Source organism: Zonotrichia leucophrys, chromosome 24, assembly GCF_028769735.1.
Source record: "Zonotrichia leucophrys gambelii isolate GWCS_2022_RI chromosome 24, RI_Zleu_2.0, whole genome shotgun sequence".
Lineage (NCBI taxonomy): Eukaryota > Metazoa > Chordata > Aves > Passeriformes > Passerellidae > Zonotrichia > Zonotrichia leucophrys.
This window is the reverse complement of record NC_088193.1, coordinates 3,113,601-3,134,184: the sequence shown is the minus strand read 5'-3', so window position 1 is coordinate 3,134,184 and position 20,584 is coordinate 3,113,601. Positions and strand designations below refer to the sequence as shown.

At 44.7% G+C, this 20,584-nt stretch overlaps 1 protein-coding gene and 1 long non-coding RNA gene across 3 annotated transcripts; both read left to right on the top strand.

The window, feature by feature from the left end:
- Window positions 1-899: 899 nt before the first annotated feature.
- On the top strand, window positions 900-9,063 carry LOC135457374 (uncharacterized). The gene is made up of 2 exons (XM_064731901.1): window positions 900-1,088; window positions 3,397-9,063. Exon 2 carries the CDS (start codon window positions 3,403-3,405, stop codon window positions 4,330-4,332), a length of 930 nt encoding a protein of 309 aa, XP_064587971.1. The 5' UTR covers window positions 900-1,088; window positions 3,397-3,402; the 3' UTR covers window positions 4,333-9,063.
- Window positions 9,064-11,198: 2,135 nt separating this feature from the next.
- Window positions 11,199-13,346, top strand: LOC135457530 (uncharacterized). Of its 2 annotated transcripts, none has more exons than XR_010442744.1 (3): window positions 11,199-11,260; window positions 12,293-12,327; window positions 12,755-13,346. It is a non-coding gene; the product is annotated as an uncharacterized LOC135457530 (long non-coding RNA). The 2 variants fall into 2 exon arrangements; XR_010442743.1 differs by lacking the exon at window positions 11,199-11,260 and adding an exon at window positions 11,685-11,779.
- The last annotated feature ends 7,238 nt before the right edge of the window (window positions 13,347-20,584 follow it).

Genomic DNA, 20,584 nt, shown 5'->3' with positions numbered 1-20,584 from the left:
GCGGCGGGGCCGGGGCCGGGGGGGACCTGCCGTGGGCAGCGCCGGATATTTTGCATTTTTAACCTCGGGCCCTCCGGAACGTTTCGGCTTCTCGCCGCTTATGCCGCCGGGGCTGAAGCGGTTCCAGAGCTGGGTGGAGGGTGCGGATCCGTATTATTTATTTGGGCGGGGGGGTGGGGGGGGGGAAAGAGGGAGGGAGGGAGGGGGGAGAAGAGCGGAGGGAAGGAGGTGGCAAGCTGGGGACGAAATCCTGCTCTGGGTTATGGCCGGCGTAAATTTCCATTGGCTGGGGGTGCACAAGGTGCTCGGAGAGAGGAGTCGGTGCAGGATGGAGTCCCTTTGTGTGTGTGTGTGTGTGTGTGTGTGTGCCGTGTGCTGTGTGTGCACCCTCCTCTCCCGGGCGAGCGCCTTTTTCTCCAGGTTTTCCTTTGAAGCCCCGGCCGGCGGCTGGCAGGGGAGGGCGGCCGGGGCTGCGGCGCTGCTGCCCGCGCCCTTCCTCCCTCCTCCTCCTCCTCCTCCTCCACCTCCTCCTCCTCCTCCTCCTCCTCCTCCTCCCCGCTGACAGTCTGGGGCTCGCTCCGGCACCGGGCTGGCCCCGGCTCCCGCAGCCCCCCAGCCCCGTCTCTTCATCATAATAATAATAACAACAGCGGCGGCGGCGGCATTGCCGGGCAGCGCGGAGGGCGGCGGGCGAGAGGAGCTGCGGAGGAATTCGGTTCCTTTTCCTTTCCTCCCCCCCCCCCCCATAACCCCAACCCCAACCAACCCCCCCACCACCCCCTTTTCTTTATTGCTATATTTATTTTTTTTTTTTAAGGCAGAAAAAGAGAGCTAGGAAAAAAAAAAAAAAAAAAAAAAAAGAAAGAGAGAGAGAGAGAGAGAGAAAGATGTTTTAAAAATGCAAGCGGCTTGCCCAGCTGCACACACCCGCCCTCCCTCGGCCGCTCCCTCCCTCCCTCCCTCGCTGGCTGCGCACACAGCGCCCGCTCGCCGCCGCTCGGGTGTCAAAGCCCGCCGGGCACGCCGCCTGCAGCGGGCACTGCCCCGGCCCCCCCGGAGCCCACCGGAGCCTCCCCCGCTGGCCAAGGGTGAGTTCGTACCTGCTTTTGTGGCGGCTCGGGGCTCCTCTCCATCCATCCATCCATCCCCGGGGCTGCGGAGGGGGCGGGGAGGCAGCGCCTTGCTGCTGCCGCTGCTGCCGCACGCTTTGTGCCAGCGGCCGGCAGCGAGCCTGCGGATTGCTGCTCTTATTTCTGCATTCCTTCTCGTTGAAACAATGAAAATAATTCCGTCACTGCCCCAAACTTCCTCTTCGTTATTTAAATGCGGAGGCTTTTTGGTGTATTTGTCGCAAGCGACCTTGTTGGGAGCTGGAAGGAACCTGCCGCGCCATGTCATTATTATTATTTTTTTATTTTTTTTTGTGTGTGTGAACGATTAAAAATGGAATGTATTCTCTCAACAGAGGGTCCTTAGAGAAGCTCTTTCCTTCCACCTGTGTGTCCTGTTTTGTAATCTTGAGCCATGAATTGAACTTGCCTGCTACTCTTTTCCTCTTTCTCCTTTTGATCTTTTTTTTTATGATTATTATTTTTTGATCCCCGTTGGTTTTGGTATTTTAATTTTTTTTTTAATTTTTTTTTTTCTTTTTGCAAGGACTAGTTTGTTGCGCCCCTCTCAATCCCTGAGACCCTAACTTGTGATGTTTAGCTTTTAAATCCACGGGTTAGGCTCTTGGGAGCTGTGAGTTGTGCTTTGACATCTTTATTTTATTTTAGAAATATATCCTCTCTCTATGTGCATACGTGTGAGCGCGGGTGTGTATATTTAGAGCCGTATACACACACATACAATAGTGTTTAGAGACCTTTTAAGGCAAAAAATAAGTGTATTTCTCCTCCTTAGCCTCCATCGGCTGATGCAGGGCGGTGGTTATGGCCATTTTCTGTAGAAAAATCAAATTAAATCAGCGTTCGGAGCGCTGAGATTTTTTTTAAATATTTTTTTTTTCTTTTTTAATGTGTGTGTATATATTCACGAGATAATTTTCCAGATATGGGGGTGTATGTGTGTACACACAGAGTGATTATTATATATGCGGGTGTAGATAAGATATACATGATATGGCTGCATGTAAATACAGTTCTTGAGGTGTGCGTGGCGATCCACAGACCTATTAATTCATCCAAGCAAATAAAACCATAAATACAGATATTCCAATATGGAGGAATATTAAATCACTGTGGGAAAACGGGGAAAACGGGGAGATTTTTTTTTTTTTAATTTTTTTGCTGCATAGAGCATCTGAATTTTGATTTTTTGGGGTTTTTTTTTGCCTTCCCCTCCTTTCTTGAGAGCAACACAGAGTACCCTGAGAGCGTAACAGTAACAGCTCGGTACATTGGTGCTTGACCTCAGCTGAAATCCCAGCATGCCTCATGCTTCCAAGTTTAAAACTGAACGATTAATCTTGGAAATGTGCTCTATGGACACACCAAAAGGGAAAAAAAAAAAAAAAAGGATAAAAAAATTTAAAAAAAAATAGGAGAGAAAAAAAAATAAAAATAAAAAGCCAGCAGATGGGTTGGATTTTATAGGTTGGGGAAAATAAACTGCAGAATAAAATGGTTGCGTGTATTAATGGTTGGAAAGTGAAAAGAAATGCTGAAGTTTTCTTTGAGTCCTTTTCTAGAACTTCCAGCTTTGCTGCTTTTCCGGGCAATATGATCTGTAAATGATGAATCAGAAATGTTCGAAATGTTTCCTGCTGCTGTTGTTTTTTTCTTTATTAGATTTTTTTTATGTTGCTGTAAAATTAATTATGGTTGGAACTGTATTTCTTATCTCTGTTCTGCAAGGCAATTTCTAATGAAGTTACTGTACCTTGTCATGGCACCCATTTGCTGTTTGATATTTGAATGCAAATGCTTGAACTTAAAACGATGCAGCAAAAATTCATTGCCGGTGTAACATTTTGGTATTTAAGAGCTTTAGGATATGTTTGCTGCTTTCTGTTGTTTAACAGTTATTGAACTGGAAAAGGTTGCTTGTTTCATTTTGATTTTTTAATTTTTTATTAATTTTAGCTGCTTTTTCTTGCCGTTGTAATTACCCTGAGCGTTTTACCTCTGGAAAAAAAATGCCAAGAAAGCCTTGTCCTTCTGAATTTCTATATTATTCCAAACCTTTTTTAATTCTGCATTCATTTTCTGGTACCTCCTTGGTAACCGCATTAATTTTCTGTTACCTGTTGTAAATTACAACACAGAGCGCTGGCTCCCCGCATCTTTATCCAGCCATTACCACACCCGCGAAAATTCGCTTTTTCGGGGTTCTTTTTACCCTTTCCCGATGCTTTTAACCTCAATTTTTTTTTTTTTTTCCCCGCTCCTCCAGGAGGGAATGAGGGAGCGCTTTGTGTGCGGGGCTGGGATGGGTCCCCTGCGTATCCTCCGCGTATCCTCCGCGTATCCTCCGCGTATCCCCCGAGCATCCCGCGCATCTCGAGGGGGGATACGCGTTGGGACCCCCCCTCAATGTCCCCGCTCGCTGTCCCCTCCCCGGGGGTCGCCATTGTGGCCGCGCTGCTTGCGCGCTGCGGGGCGGGGGTTGCGCGGGGCTGCGGCAAAACAATGGGCGGGGATGGGGAGAGGGGGGAAAGGGAGCAGGGGGAGGACGGAGCCCGCGCAGGATCCGCGCCCCTGCGCGCTCGGCGGCGGCTCCGCTCGCTCCCAGTCTAGACCGGCCCAGACGCATCAATTTAAAGGGGCAGAGCGGCGGCGGCAGCGCGCAGAGCTGACCCCCCCCCCCAAAAAAATAATAAAGAAAAATGAGCGGAAGGCATGGAAAATAAGATGGAAAATAAGATGGAATATAAGAGGGGAAGAGAGAATTTTGCGCTGCTCCCCAGGGTGGTTTTTCAGGGGGGAAAAGCGAGGAGAAAAGGCTGGAATAGAATGGTGTCGTCCCCCCCCCCCGCAATCCTTTCCCTTCTCCTTTCGCTGCCTCCTCCCGCTGCAGAATTCCCGGCGCAGAAATTCCGGGCAGGTTCAGGATTTCAGCCCCGGAGCTGCAGAAATGTCAGCGCTGCTAAAAGTCAGTAAATCAGAAATGCCCGGCCGGAATCGTCTCTGTTCGAGCAGACGGAGCTCGATGCTGAGCGATTCCTGCAGCGATTTTTACCTTCTGCAGACAAAAGGAGGGATATTGCACTCGGGGTTTATTTTTTGTGGATTTCTTCTCTTAGTGTTACAGAGTTTTTCTAACAACAATTTCATCAGTTTCCATGGTTTTATATTTTCATTAGAAAAAACCCAACGAATTTGTGGATAAAAAGACGGGTTTTTTTCTCTTACAAGGAAAATGGAAGAGAAAATAAATATTAGGCATTAATTTAATCAATAAATAAAATAAGTGAAGAAGATTCTTCAGTAAGAATAAGTGAAGAATTCTTCAACAAGAATTGAAGATCTTTTTCAATAAGACTAATTTTCAATAAGAATAATAACACTAAAATAAAAACCACCAGGCTGGACCAAGTTTCAATTAAAAGTAAATCTAATATGCTGCTATATTTAATATAACACATTGCTAAATATTCTGTGCAATATGTGATGCAAATTATTAAGAAGGAGAAAGAGAAGCAAAGGAGGAGTGGGATTTTTTAAAATATGGTTATTTTTTAAAAAAATATTTTAAATTCTGCAAAACTCTGTGTCTGGGAGTTTTGTCTGAGCTCGGTGACTTTGACCTCGTTGTGGCTGAGTTGGAACTTGCTCTCCCAAGTTGAAAGGCGCAGGGTTTGGTGGCAGGAAAAGGTAAAAATAAAAGCTCCGAGGCATTCTGCAGTTTGCCATTGTTGCTCTTTTATTTCCAGGGGTTTAACAGGACCTAAAGTTGCACGGTGCTGCAGCTACAAATAAAAAAAAGAAAAGAAAAAAAAAAAAAGGAGAATACTTTTATTGCCTTTCTTCCCTGAATCATTTCCAAGGTGCTTAAGGATTTATTGGGCCAGATAGCAAATTGCAGCTGAGATGCTGTGCAGTGGCCAGTGCTGATTAGATGATTGATTAATTCCTGATCGATTTCTGATTCCCAACCTAAATCACATTATAAATGCTCGATATTAAAATGCAGCTTGTGCCGAAATCTGATTGCAGGAGCCAGTTGGAAATAGCACAATATTCCTATTTTTTGTTGGGTTTTTTAACCCTTTCAGGAAGTGCTTGGCCGTACCTCAGTGCTTTAGAGCCACGAAATGCTTGTTCACAGGAGATTTATGGAAATAGCACAATATTCCCATTTTTTGTTGGGTTTTTTAACCCTTTAAGGAAGCGCTTGGCCGTACCTCAGTGCTTAGAGCCATGAAATGCTTGTTCACAGGAGGTTTGTGGAAATAGCACAATATTCCCATTTTTTGTTGGGTTTTTTAACCCTTTAAGGAAGCACTTGGCCGTACCTCAGTGCTTTAGAGCCATGAAATTCTTGTTCACAGGAGGTTTGTGGAAATAGCACAATATTCCCATTTTTTGTTGGGTTTTTTAACCCTTTAAGGAAGCACTTGGCTGTACCTCAATGCTTAGAGCCATGAAATTCTTGTTCACAGGAGGTTTGTGGAAATAGCACAATATTCCTATTTTTTGTTGGGTTTTTTAACCCTTTAAGGAAGCGCTTGGCCGTACCTCAGTGAGCCGTACCTCTAATTTCATTAGAGCCATGAAATTCTTGTTCACAGGAGGTTTGTGGAAATAGCACAATATTCCCATTTTTTGTTGGGTTTTTTAACCCTTTCAGGAAGTGCTTGGCTGTACCTCAGTGCTTTAGAGCCATGAAATTCTTGTTCACAGGAGGTTTGTGCACAATCCCTGGAACAACACGAGACAATTCCCAGAGCACGAACTCCACGTCCATCTGCACCTCCAACCACCGCCAAACCGTTTTTAATTTTGACTTTTTCCTCCTTTTTCCGCCCTGAATTTTGCTCCCTTCCGTGGATGGAGGGAGGAGGGTTGAGGAGTTCAAGGCGTGGGTTTCCCAAAGGTACAATCCCAGTTCTGCACGGGGCTGGAGCTCGGGGAGCGCGGCCTCGCTGCCAACTGTGCCGCATTCCTGCTGCCCTGCCTTTTTTCCCAGGGCTCCCAAGGAAAGAGCATCCCAGTTCTTCCTCACTCTTGGGAACACACACATTGTTTCAATAATCCAGGCAATAAATGCTAATTAGTAATGCTTAAGGACCCTACCAGTCGGAGTAATTATCATAATTTACCTCTTCCTCGGTAAAAAAAAAAAAAAAAAGCGTTTCTTGCAGATTTTTTAATTTTTTTCCAAATGGCGTTTTCTCCTTTTTTTTCTCTCGTTGGATTAGCAATAAATATATAGACACAGGTAGGGAGCTGGAGCTGAGCATGTGTAAAATATTTTCCCACACGTCAAAATTTCTTTAAAACCTGAGATTTTTTTCTTTCCTTGGCCTCCCCTGTGCGCTCTCCCCTCCTTCCCCAGCAGCACCAAAAACCACTTGCAGAGGGAGAACAAAGGAAATCAGCAACTCCAAAGGCATCATTAACTATGAGGAGCAACAGCAAGACAGAGTGTGATATGACAACATATTTTATGGCACAAAAGTAGAGATAATTAAATAATTCAGTGGTATTCTTAGCTAATTAGCACAAAGATCTTTCAGAAGCCATCAAGAAAATGGATCTCATCAAACCTAATAACACGTGGGCTTTCCCCGAGATCCTGAGTTTTCCAGTCTTGCTGCTGCTTCCCCACCTGATCCTGTAACACCAAAGGGTTGCACAATTTAATTGGGCTCTTCCTCAAGATAATATTTTCCATGGAAGGGGATCAGGTATTCAGAGGAAATGAATATGCATAGCTGGAATTTTCAATATTAGTCAATAGCAGAGGAGAAGCCAGATCTGTTATGAGGGATCCATTTAAAAGATTCAATTTTCTGCCTCTCTTGGGTTCATTGGGATGGGGCTGGCATTTGGAGCTGCTGGAGTCCAAGACCTTTTTATTTTATAATTTATATTAATTTGGGTTCTGGATTGGCTGGTTTCAGCTTTTTTTTGGGCATTGAGAAATGTGTGGCCAAGTCCAGAGGAGGTTTGGGACCTCTGGTTTAACCTGGCCTCTCATTCCAAGTTCAAAACCAAACTGGGAAAAGCTCCATCATCATCTGTGGAGTTGTTTTAGCTCTTCAGTTGGATGGCTACAACTCTCATGCCATGAAAATATATTTTTCCTTTGGATTCATTAATTTTTTACCTGGAATCAGTGGCTGATGGTCCTGAGCTCAATCCAGGTTGGCAATCCACAGAGCCATGGGCAAGGATTGCAGGGCATTGATCCTTCCTGGCAAACTCAGAGAGGCACGTTCTCAGTAATCAGGTGCATCAAATATTGCTCAGAACATCTCTCTGTGTTATTCAGAATATCTCATTACGCTCCTTTGATCTGAATGCACCCCCAAGTTCACGAGAGGCGTTTGCAAATCCCGTTCTCTGCCTCTGTGTTTGATTATTTGGGGTTCCTTTTCCCTCTGCCAAACAAAGGAATGCCTGAAAATTTGACTTTGCCAGCCAGCTAAAAAATCTCCTGCTTTAAATACCAGAAGGGGATGTGCAACAATCTGGGATTCAGCAATAATTCTGGTTTTCACCCTGGGCCCAGACTGAATTTTCCTCCTGTGTTACAGTTTTGGTGCTTTTCACTCCGTGGATGCCCACACAGGTTCTGCACTGGGGTAAGATCTGACAGTTTGGGATTATTGTTATGCATGGAGGGGAAAAACCTGAAATTGCCCCTAGAAAATGGAAATGGATTTTTCCCTGCCCAAAAAGAGGTGGAGACTCATTTGTAGAAGGTAAAAGGAGGGAATAGGAGAGGAAAATGCACCCAAAAGTGCTTTGGCCAAGGAGGCAAAGCACACCAAGATATTCTATCTCATCGTTTACAGGGCTGCTGGTCTTTAAGAAAAAATTCTTCCTTTCTGGAAATTTCTGGTTGGGAATGAGGTTCTGACATGCCTGGTGTACCCCACATGTAACAATGAAACCCATGGCACTTCTGTGAAAAAGCAATTTCTTTTTTCTCTTCTGTTTTTCTGTCGTTCACCCAATGCTCTGGCACTGTGTTTGAATATATGAGGGCATTCCAACCAATTAAAAAATATATGTGTAATTTTATAATTCCCAAGATGAGAGAGGAATCTCTGCTTTCCTTGGTGAGCCTGCCTGCAATTGTTTTCCTTTAACAGCTCTTCCCACACTGCAGTCAATGAATCTCTAATCTCCTGGACTGAAATGTCTGACACTTCCAGCATCGTTTCCCTGCTGCCTCGGCTCGCAGAGCTCCACCTACAGCAGCGTCTCAGCAGTGGGCTGCTGGTGGATCTGAGAGAAATGTCTGGTGTTTTTGGGGAGGGAGGGATGGATGGAGGGATGAAGGATGAGCAGGGGTTGTGCTGTGCTCTGTGTGCCTCTCACAGCACCCTTCCAGCCGGGATCTGAGGGACGAGGAGTGGATGAGCTCTGGCTGAATAAATTGAGTTTATTCCACGGCTGCTCCTGCCCAACACCAGCGCTGCCCCAAGCCTGGTGCTCTGTGCTGCTGCGCCCCAATGGAAGGAGGGCAGGAGGGCAAGGAGGAGAAGCTCAGCTCTGAGAGAAGGCTCCAAACTGCTCCCTCTGGCTGCCCCAAGGAGCTGAACTGTCCCTGCAAGCTGAGCCTGGTGCTCCCAGGTCATTCCACCCTTCCCACCCGAGTGCCCTGCTGGCGGCGTCACCCTGAGGATGGATTCTGCAAGAAATGCTGAGAAACATCAGAAATGCTGAGGGTTGAGAGGAGTCCTCTCAGTGCACGGACTCATTTGTGGATAAAGTCACGCTCACCTGGATCCCAGCTCCTCCAGAACCACCAGGTGTGGGGAAGGATCCCAAATTCACCATCAGTGGACTTTGGTTTGGCTTTGGTGTGCTTGTATCATGTCTGAACGTGCAAAGATCTTGGTTTTCCACAAGGAATCCAGTAAATGGCACCTCTGTCAATCAGTCACTCAAAGCGTGTTTGTCTCTTTTGCTCACCCCTCTCTCCCTTTCCCACCAGGGCTTGCAGAGCATCTCCTTCCCTGCATGGAGGGCTTGGGGCTGGATTTTTCCTGGGGTTTGGATGCTTGGGAACGGGGTTGGTGGGCTCCTGGAGCACCTCACACACCAAATCTGCCTTCCCATTCCATTGTGTTTTCACTCCACCAACGTCTGCTTGTTGAAGGCCCAAATAGGGAAAAAAACAAATCCTGAAATCTGGATTTTTCTCTGCCCTGTTTGATGGATAATTCAGAGGTAACAGCACAGCTTTGGTAGGATTCCTGTTCTCCTTCATCCCCCTTTGCTCCTTTTCACACTTCTCTGTGTAGTTTTGGGGGATAATGTGGATTTTGGAAGATGCTGCAGCAAAATTGTAGAAGGAGAGAAGCCCTGGCTTGAATAGTGGCGCCCTTCTTGGTGTCTTCACATCAGCATCCAATTCCTTTAGGAATATATGAACAGACAGCTTAAAAACAGTGATCAAAACCCAGAAAAAACAACATTTTGGTTCAATTGCTAGAATTATTCAACAAGGAGCCGAAGTCCCCTTATTCCTCAGGCAGGGAAATACTCCATTTTTTTAAGCCATGGCACATGGCACTGAAAAGGAAAATATATTGCCCCTAAAATTGCAAATAAAAAGTTCCCCAGCCTCTGTTTTGGGATATTTTGGGAGGAATTTTCCCCAGATTCCAGCCCACCAAAGCACAGCTCCCATCTGTGTTTTGGAGGAGCTGTGCAGGTGTGAATTCTGTGGGAGATGGGAGGCAGAAGCAAAGGTTGGTCCTGAGGGATCTGTCCCAGTCCCTGGCGCTGCGCTGGGACAGGGGGAGGCGTTTCCACATTTATCTCTTCAGCTGAGATACCAAACCAAGGTCTCCTCTCTTGTTCAGGGACAGATGTCGAGGGAGAAGTTTTGTTCCTTTGGCACATGCTGTGTGAAACCTCCCCTCCTTATTTAAAAAAACAAAAAACAAAAAATTCCTTTTTTTTTTTTTTGTTTCAATATTCCAATAGAAACAACAATGCTGTCATCTCAGGAATAATTAAAAAAAAAAAAGACAAAATATTTTTCATTCCTCTGCAGGTGGAGATGGATGAGGCTGCTGGAAAACAGCACATTGTTCTAAAACAAATCTAAAAATTCTATATCTTGAAATATCTGAGTGTGTGAAACCTTCTCTTCTTATTAAAAAAAAAAAAAAAGAAATCCCATTTTTTTTTTGTTTCAATATCCCAAAAAGAAACAGCAATGAAATTTTAAAAAATGACAAAATATTCTGGGAATTGTTTGATCCTCTGCAGGTTGGGGTGGATGAGGCTGCTGGAAAACAACACATTGTTCTAAAACATATCTAAAAATTTTATATCTTAGAAATATCTGAGTGCGTTTTGTTCACATGTGATGGCCCCTCATAATAATAATAATAATAATAATAATAATAATAATAATAATAATAATAATAATAACAATGCAGCCCTTCCACAGCAGCTTCATCTGTGGAGCTCCAGCCCCTTTCTGCAGAGTTAATTTTCTCAATTGACTCTCACAGGTGCCTTTGTGAGGTGGGTATGGAAATGTTCCTGATTTCCACAGGAAGAGAATCCCATCCCTCATTTTTGCCATTTTTTAACCTCTTTTCCTCACTAATTTTCTTGATAACATGGAGTAAGATTATTGATTTTCAACCCAGCTATTGGAAATATTCATCAAGCGCAGTAATATCAAATATAATCTGGTTTAATGGGTTCTTTTAGGGTTTTTTTAAACCTATTTTTAATGGGTTATTTTAGGGATTTTTAAATATATTTTTTCCTCCTGAACATGAGAAGGGAGACTGGCTTTCCATGCTTTGCAGAAGGCCAGGGATATTATTATTATTATTATTATTATTATTATTATTATTATTATTTTTGTGGGGTGAGGAAGTGCCGAGCACCTCTGAAAACCAACCCAAACCTAAAAGCACTGATTAGAAAGTTTGGCTTAAGCATTTTGCCTGAGATGGCCGGGCTGATAATTGGATTTCAGCTCGCTGAGCCCCAGCCCATTACTGCAGCTATAAATCACCCTGCTGCCCTCACTCCCCTAATGCAGCCTCACTTTTCAAATATTTCCTTTACAGCCTTTTCCATCTGTGCCTCTGAGGACACCTCCAGTGGAGGTGATGCAGTGGGGGGATGAAGCTGAAAGTTGTTGGCTCCCACCCTTCAAATTTGTGGGGTTTTGGAGCTGAGTTTGCTGCTTTTAGGAAAGATTTTCCTCTGTTAACTCATTTTCCTCTGTTAACTCAAAAATTGTGAAAAAATTTTCACCAATTTTTTTTAACCTGTGCAAAAAATTGCCCAGGTAAATCTTGGCTTAATCAGGACTTCTTGAGGTGCTCGGGTTGCTTTGACCTCAAGATTCATCAGCTGATAAAGTCCTGCTTCCTAATTAATTTATTTTTTTAAATAGATCATGATAAACCCCTCACTCTGCACATATTTTCCTTTATCATTAAATTCTGCCTCACCCACAGCCAGGCCTCAGAGCAGATAAATCCAGCAGCAGGGAGGTGGGGCTGGGAATATCAGGATCAGGGAAAAGCACAGGCTTTGCCGTGGGATAAAGCTCTGGCTCTTTTGGGATCCCTGCCCTTCACAGCTCCATCTCCACCACTGACTGCAGAATTACCTTCAAGGTCATTTTTATATTTTTAGTATCTGTTTTTAATTTATCTTTATGTATTTTATATATTTTATATAAATATATTATTTAGTATATATATATAGTATAGTATATACTATAATATATATATTATATAGTATATACTATATATATAGTATATATATATAGTATATATTTATATATATATAAAAAATATAGTATATATATATATATATATATATATATATATAGTATATAGTATATATATAGTATAGTATATAGTATATATAGTATATACTATATACTATATATACTAGTATATAGTATATAGTATATATACTATATACTATATACTATATTATATAATGTTATTTTTATAATTTTATATTTCATTTAAATCTCGCCCAGCCCAGAGGGGTTTGGAAGCTGCACCTGGGGGATTATCCAGGAGCGCAATTCCATGAGGGAATTTCTGATTTTGATAGCAGCCTGCCCCTATTTTTACATCACATGGGCCAGAATATCTTTTCATATCCTTTCCTTTCAGCTTTTCCCTGCTTGCTGCTAGAACAGAAGACAAAGGTAACAGCTCTCTCACAATTAGCAATATCTAAGCAATTAATCCATGAAATCCTCACCATTGGTGGTGCCTCCATAAACCCAAAACATTTTCACTACTAGAGGAGATGCAAAAATAGGGATTTTTTAAAGAATGAGTGCTTAAAACTGCACTTTTCTATTTTTAAATGATTTTTTTCCCTGAATTTTGGCTTTTTCTCTCTATTTGCTGCCTTCAGAGCTTTCCCAAGAGCTGGGCTTTGGTGGATTCAGAACCCACACTGGGAGGAATTCTTTCCTGAGCTGACCCGAATTCATTGTCAGAATTGTCCTCTATTTACCACTAGAGAAGATGCAAAAATAGATATTTTTAAAAGAATGAGCACTTCAACCTGCTCTTTGCTATTTTTAATTTTTTTTTCTGAATTTTGGCTTTTTCTGCTGCCTTCAGAGCCTTCCCAAGAGCTGGATTTTGGTGGATTCAGAACCCACACATGCCCTGGGAGGAATTTTTTCCCGAGCTGACCCTGATTCATTGTCAGGATCGCGCCAGGCATCGCTGTGACCCAGGGACAGCAGGATCAGATGTTAAAGCTCTGAGCCCAGGGCTCAGCAGCAGGAGGGCTCGTTCCTGCTGGGATCAGCCCAGACATTTTTTATCCATATCAAGAGGAAGTTTGGAACTAGATTTTATCTGTTTCCCAGAAGCCGCTGAGTGCTTTCATGTGAAATGAAGAGTTTGCTGTCAAAAAACAAAATTTTGGAGCCATCGGGGCCCTTTGCTTGATTTTGTCCCGAGGAATTGAAGCAGTTTAGTGTGGGATGGCCACAATGTTAATGCCCTCCTTCCAATACACATCTCGAATTCCCTTCCCACCTAAACACGCCCTCAGCCCCTGCTTAGGAACACAAAAAAAGGAGAATTAGGCCACACCTGAGCACTCAGCGCTCCTAAAGTGACCCAGCTGAGTAAACCAAAGGGATTGCAGCAAGCCTTTCATCTCCTAATGGGATCCCTTTGTGTTGATTTTAGCACTTTCTCCTCTTGGCCCAATTAAAGAATCCGCTGCTCTAACACGAACCTTTCATTGTTGTGCCACGTTATTCATGAATTATTCCAGTTTCAGGGTTATTCATGAATTATTCCAGTTTCATGGTTATTTTTGCTTTGGCTCTGTGCCTTATCCTAAAATATTTGTCAAACAAAAGACAGGAGCATCTTTTTTTTCCCACTTCCTGTCTGTCTGTCTGTCTGGAGCTGTGGGTCCAGCAGCTTCCAGCTTGGAGGATCCACCTGATAATTTACGAGGATGGGATGGTGTGAATCAAGAACTTGGCACCCAGAGGCTTGCATGTGTTCCAGTCCTGCTCCTCATAAATTGTCATGGCTGACCCATCCCTGTGGGAACACCAAAATCTGACTTTAAATCTCTTTAAACTGCAGGCAAAATTTGGGTTTGGTTTGTCCCGCCAGCCTATCTCTCTCTCAGAAGATTCAGCAGAGGGTGTTAAGAACTTGGTCTCACCTTTGATTAATAAAATCTTGTGGCATTCAGATCTCCAGTTAAAAAGAGCAGAACACAGAGGTAACATCAGAACCACGAGAGAAGGGAAATTCCCTTGTAAAAAAAAATCAGTAAAAACCAGATCAGGCCATCTAATATTGCACAAACTGACACCTCTCCCCTAAAAATAGCTGTCTGCACATTCAGTCAATGGGCTAATCCAATTGCCTGAACATTCTTGGGTGCTTTATCATTTAAATTGTAATAAATCACGGCATGCCACGAGCTGGATGGAGCTGCATCGAGTTACACTCCAGCAAGAACATGCGGGGACCAGATGAAATCAGGGTGACATGATGTCATTGAGCTGAAAATTCAATGCATGCCCTGTTTTGTCTTTAAAAATTGGCTTGGAGGTCTCTTTAAAATTAGGGGGATTTTCCAAAAATTGCTGCTCCTGTCACATTTTGATTCACTATTTCTTCCCTTCATTCATTTTAAATAATGAGCACATGGTGCCTGCCTGTAAATCCATGGAACTCTATTGAAAAATTACTATTGATTCCAGACTTTGGGCCTGCCTGATCAGGAATTTTGCAGTAAAACACAGAAGAAAAACTATCATGCATATTTTAGGGCAGCTGAACTAACACACTAATGCTCCCATGAGCTCCTCAGGAATATGCTTCCACAAACTAACACCCACCATTGTTCAGAAAAATTTCCTTAGATTTAGTTTCTTTCTAAAGCAAAAGGAATGGGATAAACCAATTTTAACTCTCCTAAGCAGCCCCTTGTTCCTCAGAGCAACATTGACCACCTTAATGAATTCCCTCCTCTCCTTGGTTTTCTGCATGTTTCAGATATTTATACAAGATGTATGAACATAAAAGGATTATTCATAACATTATTGTTGCTGAAACAGGGGGCTGAAGCTAAACATAATCTGGTTCAGCTGATATAAATATTCCTGCTCTCCTGGAAGTTGCTGGGTGCTGTGCTCCCAGTCAGGAATTGCTTTCTGCAGGGATGGGAGGAGGGAGAGCGCTGGGGAAAAGTGGTGGAAATAAAATCAGGAATTCATCCCAGAGTTTGGCCCTGCTGCCAGAGGGGAAGGTGTGAGGAGCTTGTGGCTCTGCTCACAGGTAAAGGTGGGATGGAAATGCAGCAGCAGCACAGGAATGAGCCTGACCCAGTTCCCTGGGTAAGAACCCAGAGCCTTTACTCAGCTCCAGGCCAGGAATTGCAAACTGTGTGGTTCAGCTCCTGCAGAGCCAGGCCCATCTCCTGCTCTCCACTGCTGTGCACTTCAGCCCTGCCAAATTCATTGCTGCAGGGTTTCAGTGAGCAAAGGGAAACCCCTGGGGTTGGGACAGGATGGATGGGCAGAGCGAGGGTGGAGGGATGGGGAACTTCACATTTGTCCCCAGCGTAAAAGGGAGACCGAGGGAGGGAGGGACCTGATGAGCGAGATGATGAGGATGGAATGGGAAACTGAAGGAGAAAAATGTGGGGAAGAGGGAAAATAACCCAGCAAGGCTCTGTGTCCCACTGTAAACCCTGGGAAAGGGAAGGGGGAAAATAAACCTGCAAGGCTCTGTGTCCCACCATAAACCCTGTGAAAGGGAAGGGGGAAAATAAACCTGCAAGGCTCTGTGTCCCACCATAAACCCTGAGAAAGGGAAGGTGCTGGCCAGCATCAGCCATGGGAGCAGGACACTGTCCCTGGGCATGGAACAGGTCAAATACAGGGCAAATCCAAGGAGGGTAAAGCTCCCTCACCTGCAGCTGCCCAGGGATGCTCAGCAAGCACTTAAACCATCCTTTTTAACCCCAAATTGAGCCGTGGTGGTGCAGGCAGCAGTGCTGGCACATTCAGTGGGAGATGCCACCCCTATCCCCCCTCCACTGGAAGCTGCAGTGAGCAGCAGCTGCTGAAAATAGCCTTGGAGAGAAGCTCACAAGAGGAGCTCAGTGTTCCTCCCTCCTTTCCTCACATACTTTAGAAAAGTTAATTAAAGGAGGCTGGGATCTGGGAAGTGAGAAGCTCCATTGCCAAAGCAGCTCCTCCGTGTTCCTTTTATTGCTCCTCTGACCTGAGCACAAGCACAGACCTCGTTCCTGCTCCTTCCAGGCCACATTTCCACAAACTTAATGCTCACAATGTGGGAAGCAGCAAGAGATCATCAGATGCTCAGATGAGATGGATCTAAGTTGCAGTTTATAGGGTAAGTACAATCATTATTTAAACCCCTCATCTTATGCAGGGAAATTAAATTATTTACCCGAAATTTCACATGAAATCATTCAGAGAGGGAAGGAATTGGCCAAGGTAACAACATGCGCAGAGTTCCTGGGATAAAGGGAATATGGAATTGAAGCCAGAGCACCTTCTTTTCCTGTTCATTGCTATCATGAATTTACCCCAAATTATTTACCCCAAATTTCACATTAAACCATTCAGAGTGAGGGAATTGGCCAAGGTAACAACATGTGCAGAGTTCCTGTGAAAAAGGGAATATGGAATTGAGGCCTTCTTGTCCTGCCCCAGATGAGTGTTCATGGCTGTCACCTTGTTGTGGAAGAGATTTTCCCTCTCCCATCCTGTGAAGTCCCAGCCAGTTATGATGTACTAAAGCAGCAGAGACAAAATCTTTAACAAATGGGGCCAGGAAGGAAACAGCTTTAATTCCTTGGCCAGCAAGCCTCTCTGATGAGCAGTGGTTTACATGACTACACACAGACAAGAACCCTCTGGGCTTTTTTTAAAGTCTTGTGGTCTTCATATTTATAGGAGAAAAATGCCAAGAAATATCAAAGCTGTATCTTGTCTGGCTTTGTTAGCACAATTCCCCAGCCTGCAGAGCTGATTCTTTTCATGGGACATGTGCAGGAACCCCTCTTTTCCCATCTGTTTCCAGTGAGGACCATCCAAGCTTGGCACAGAGACCCCCTCCCAAAAACTTTCAGTAAGGCCTTCAGCTGAAAGTCACCATGGCCCTTTCATGCTTCAGTTCCTGGTAGGAAGTTTGGTTTTCATGCTTTCCTATGGTTTTCCTCCCAACTTTGATCTTCTTGGGAGTCTCTTGACTCTTGGGAGTCTCATTTACACTCAGCTGCATCCTCATCTCTGGCCTTAATCTTTCATAACGGAGTGCCCTACTTATCAAAGTGTGACAGCTCTCCTAACCCCCCACCCACTCCCCACTGGAGATGCAGGAGCCTCTCCAACTGTTATGAAAACAGATAAGTGAAATTGGCAAAGCTGATTTTTGTCCTACTCCAAATATTTGGGTTCCTCTGTCAACTCGAGGCCTACGGCTTGAGGCCTTCAGCTCCCCGTCAAGAACCCCCAAATCCAGAGTGTCTGAGGGGTGTTTTTCATGTGTTCCCATGGGTAACTGGTTCATTTTGGCTCATGATTAAAGCTGGACACTGATTTATCCATGAATTGTAGAATTATAGGATGTCCTGAGTTGAGAGGGATGAACTGGGATCATCAAACCCCACCTTGTGCAAACTCTCCTGGAGCTCTGGCAGCTCATTCCCCATTCTCTCGGGAATGGTCGGTGCTCCACCACCGTCTGGAGATGCAGGAGCCTCTCCAACTGTTATGAAAACAGATAAGTGAAATTGGCAAAGCTGATTTTTGTCCTACTCCAAATATTTGGGTTCCTCTCTCATCTCAAGGCCTACTGCTCGAGGCCTTCAGCTCCCCGTCAAGAACCCCCAAATCCAGAGTGTCTGAGGGGTGTTTTTCATGTGTTCCCATGGATAACTGGTTCATTTTGGCTCATCTTTAAAGCTGGACACTGATTTATCCATGAATTGTAGAATTATAGGATGTCCTGAGTTGGGAGGGATGCACTGGGATCATCAAACCCCACCTTGTGCAAACTCTCCTGGAGCTCTGGCAGCTCATTCCCGATTCTCTCGGGAATGGTCAGTGCTCCACCACCCTCTGGAGAAGCAGGAGCCTCTCCAACTGTTATGAAAAGAGATAAGTGAAATTGGCAAAGCTGATTTTTGTCCTACTCCAAATATTTGGGTTCCTCTGTCAACTCGAGGCCTACAGCTCGAGGCCTTCAGCTCCCCGTCAAGAACCCCCAAATCCAGAGTGTCTGAGGGGTGTTTTTCATGTGTTCCCATGGGTAACTGGTGCATTTTGGCTCATCATTAAAGCTGGACACTGATTTATCCATGAATTGTAGAATTATAGGATGTCCTGAGTTGAGAGGGATGCACTGGGATCATCAAACCCCACCTTGTCCAAACTCTCCTGGAGCTCTGGCAGCTCATTCCCCATTCCCTCGGGAATGGTCGGTGCTCCACCACCCTCTGGAGATGCAGGAGCCTCTCCAACTGTTATAAAAACAGATAAGTGAAACTGGCAAAGCTGATTTTTGTCCTACTCCAAATATTTGGGTTCCTCTGTCAGCTCGAGGCCTACTGCTCGAGGCCTTCAGCTCCCCGTCAAGAACCCCCAAATCCAGAGTGTCTGAGGGGTGTTTTTCATGTGTTCCCATGGATAACTGGTGCATTTTAGCTCATCATTAAAGCTGGACACTGATTTATTCTGGAAATGTTGAATTATAGGATGTCCTGAATTGGGAGGGACCCACAGGGATCATCAAACCCCACCTTGTCCCAAAGCTCCTGCAGCTCTGGCAGCTCATTCCCCATTCCCTGGGGAATGGTCAGTGTCCCACCACCCTCTGAGGAAAGAAAATCTTCCAAATTCAGAGGTTTGAGTTTGGGAGACAAACAAAACCTGATCAAATTTATACACCAGGATGGCTGGATCTGGGCTTTGTGGAGATGAGCTAAAATTCTCTCCTTTGTATCCATAAACTCAAATCAAACACAATCAACACACACACAGGCCTTGGGTTTATAAAAAACACCCAAACTGCAAAGTTTAGGCTGTAAATGCTGGGTGTAAATGGCTTCAAAAACTCAAAATATTCCCAGCTGAGCTAAAAATCCCCTGATACTCCTCCCAGCCATTCCCTCAGGTCCTGTCCCTGGTCAGAGGGAGCAGAGATTTGAGGGCCACCTCCAAGAGTGAGAATCCCATATTCTCACCATGCTGGTCCTCACGTCTTTGAGGTGGCCCACAAATCCCTGCTCTCTCTCCCTGGTCAGAGAGAGCAGGGATTTGAGGCCCCTCAAAGTGTGAGAATTCCCATATTTTCACCATGCTGGTCCTGTCCCTGCTCAGAGAGAGCAAAGATTTGAGGGCCACCTCAAAGACTGAGAATTCCCATTATCTCATCATGCTGGTCCTGTTCTGGTCACAGAGAACAGAGATTTGAGATTTGAGAGTGACAATTCCCATATTTTCACCATATTCTCACCATGCCTGTGTCACCATGAGTCAGCAGTGATATCATTTGGGATGTGGTGCATGAGTAACCAACCTGCCCCTCAGCCACCCAGAGCAGGACAAAATCTTTTCTTGGCTCTGTGCTCCTGTGAAGAATCACTCTGTAGAAAAAAGAGTGGTTAGAGGTTGATGAGAAATGACTTTTTGGGGGAAAAAAAAAAAATCTGAGAGACTTTTTTGTTCTTTTGTTGGAGAGAACAGAAGGCTGAAAGTGAAACTTGAAAATGGCATCAAAGGGAGAAGCAGAGCTGGGAGCACACAGCTCTCAGTGCCCACTGGAGATGATGCCCACCAGACAGCTCTGGCATTCTTCTCAAAGAGAAAAACTCTCCCGTGCCAGCTCCAGCTGACACAGAGGGGATCTGCTGGCCTGCAGGGTATGATACATTCTGCCTGCGTTTGCTGGCCTGCTGAGGGTTGGTGACAGGTTTTTTCCTCCTCAGCAGTCCATTTAGAAGTGGCTCATATTTTGTTATTACCTCTGATGGTTTTGCAAACGACCGTATCTAGGAGTTAACTCCCATTTATGATCTCCTCAGAATGATAAAGTGGTTCTTTTAAGAGTCCTGTTGCTTGCCAAAAACCGATTATTGCAAAAGTCTGAAGCCATTTCTGAAATAATTTATTGGACAACTGCACTCAGAGCAAGAAGCTCTCATTTAATACCAGTATTTAAATACATTTTAATGTACCCATAACCAGAAAACCCAGATGGCGTGGATATAAGCTTAGCATTATCTTTCTCTCCAAAAGAACCATTTTCCCCGTCTTTCCTTAGCATTCTGTTCATCCCTGAGGCAGATTTTGGAGAAGTTTGCTGAAGGAAGCAGCACAGAAGGACAGACAGGTGCAAAGACATCAAAGCTTCTCCTGCCAGCGTCCAGGGCTTCCCAAAGGGAGCAGGCTGGGTCTGGAGGCCGTGCTGACATTTCAGGATCAATGAACCAGGGCTGGAGCTGGTTCAGCTGCCCAGCTGAGGGCAAAGAGGCTGGAGAGGGGCTGGGAACACAAACCCTGTGAGTGAGGAACGTTTGAAGGAGCTGGGGGTGTTTAGCCTGGAGAAGAGGAGGCTCAGAGGTGAATTCATTGCTCTCTACAGCTCCTGAAGGGAGGTTGGAGACAGCTGGGGTTGGTCTCTGACAGAACCACAGGACACAGGCTCCAGCTATGGCAGGGAAGGAATAGGGTGGATATTAGGAAGAAATTTTTCACCAAAAGAATAATAAAGTACTGGAGGTGGTGGAATCACCATCTCTGGATGTGTTTAACAAAGACTGGCCATGGCACTTGGTGCTATATCTGGCTGAGGTGTCAGGGCACACGATGGTCTTAGAGGTCTCTTCCAACCTCACAATTCTGTGATTCTGTGATTCATTTCCATGGAAATGAA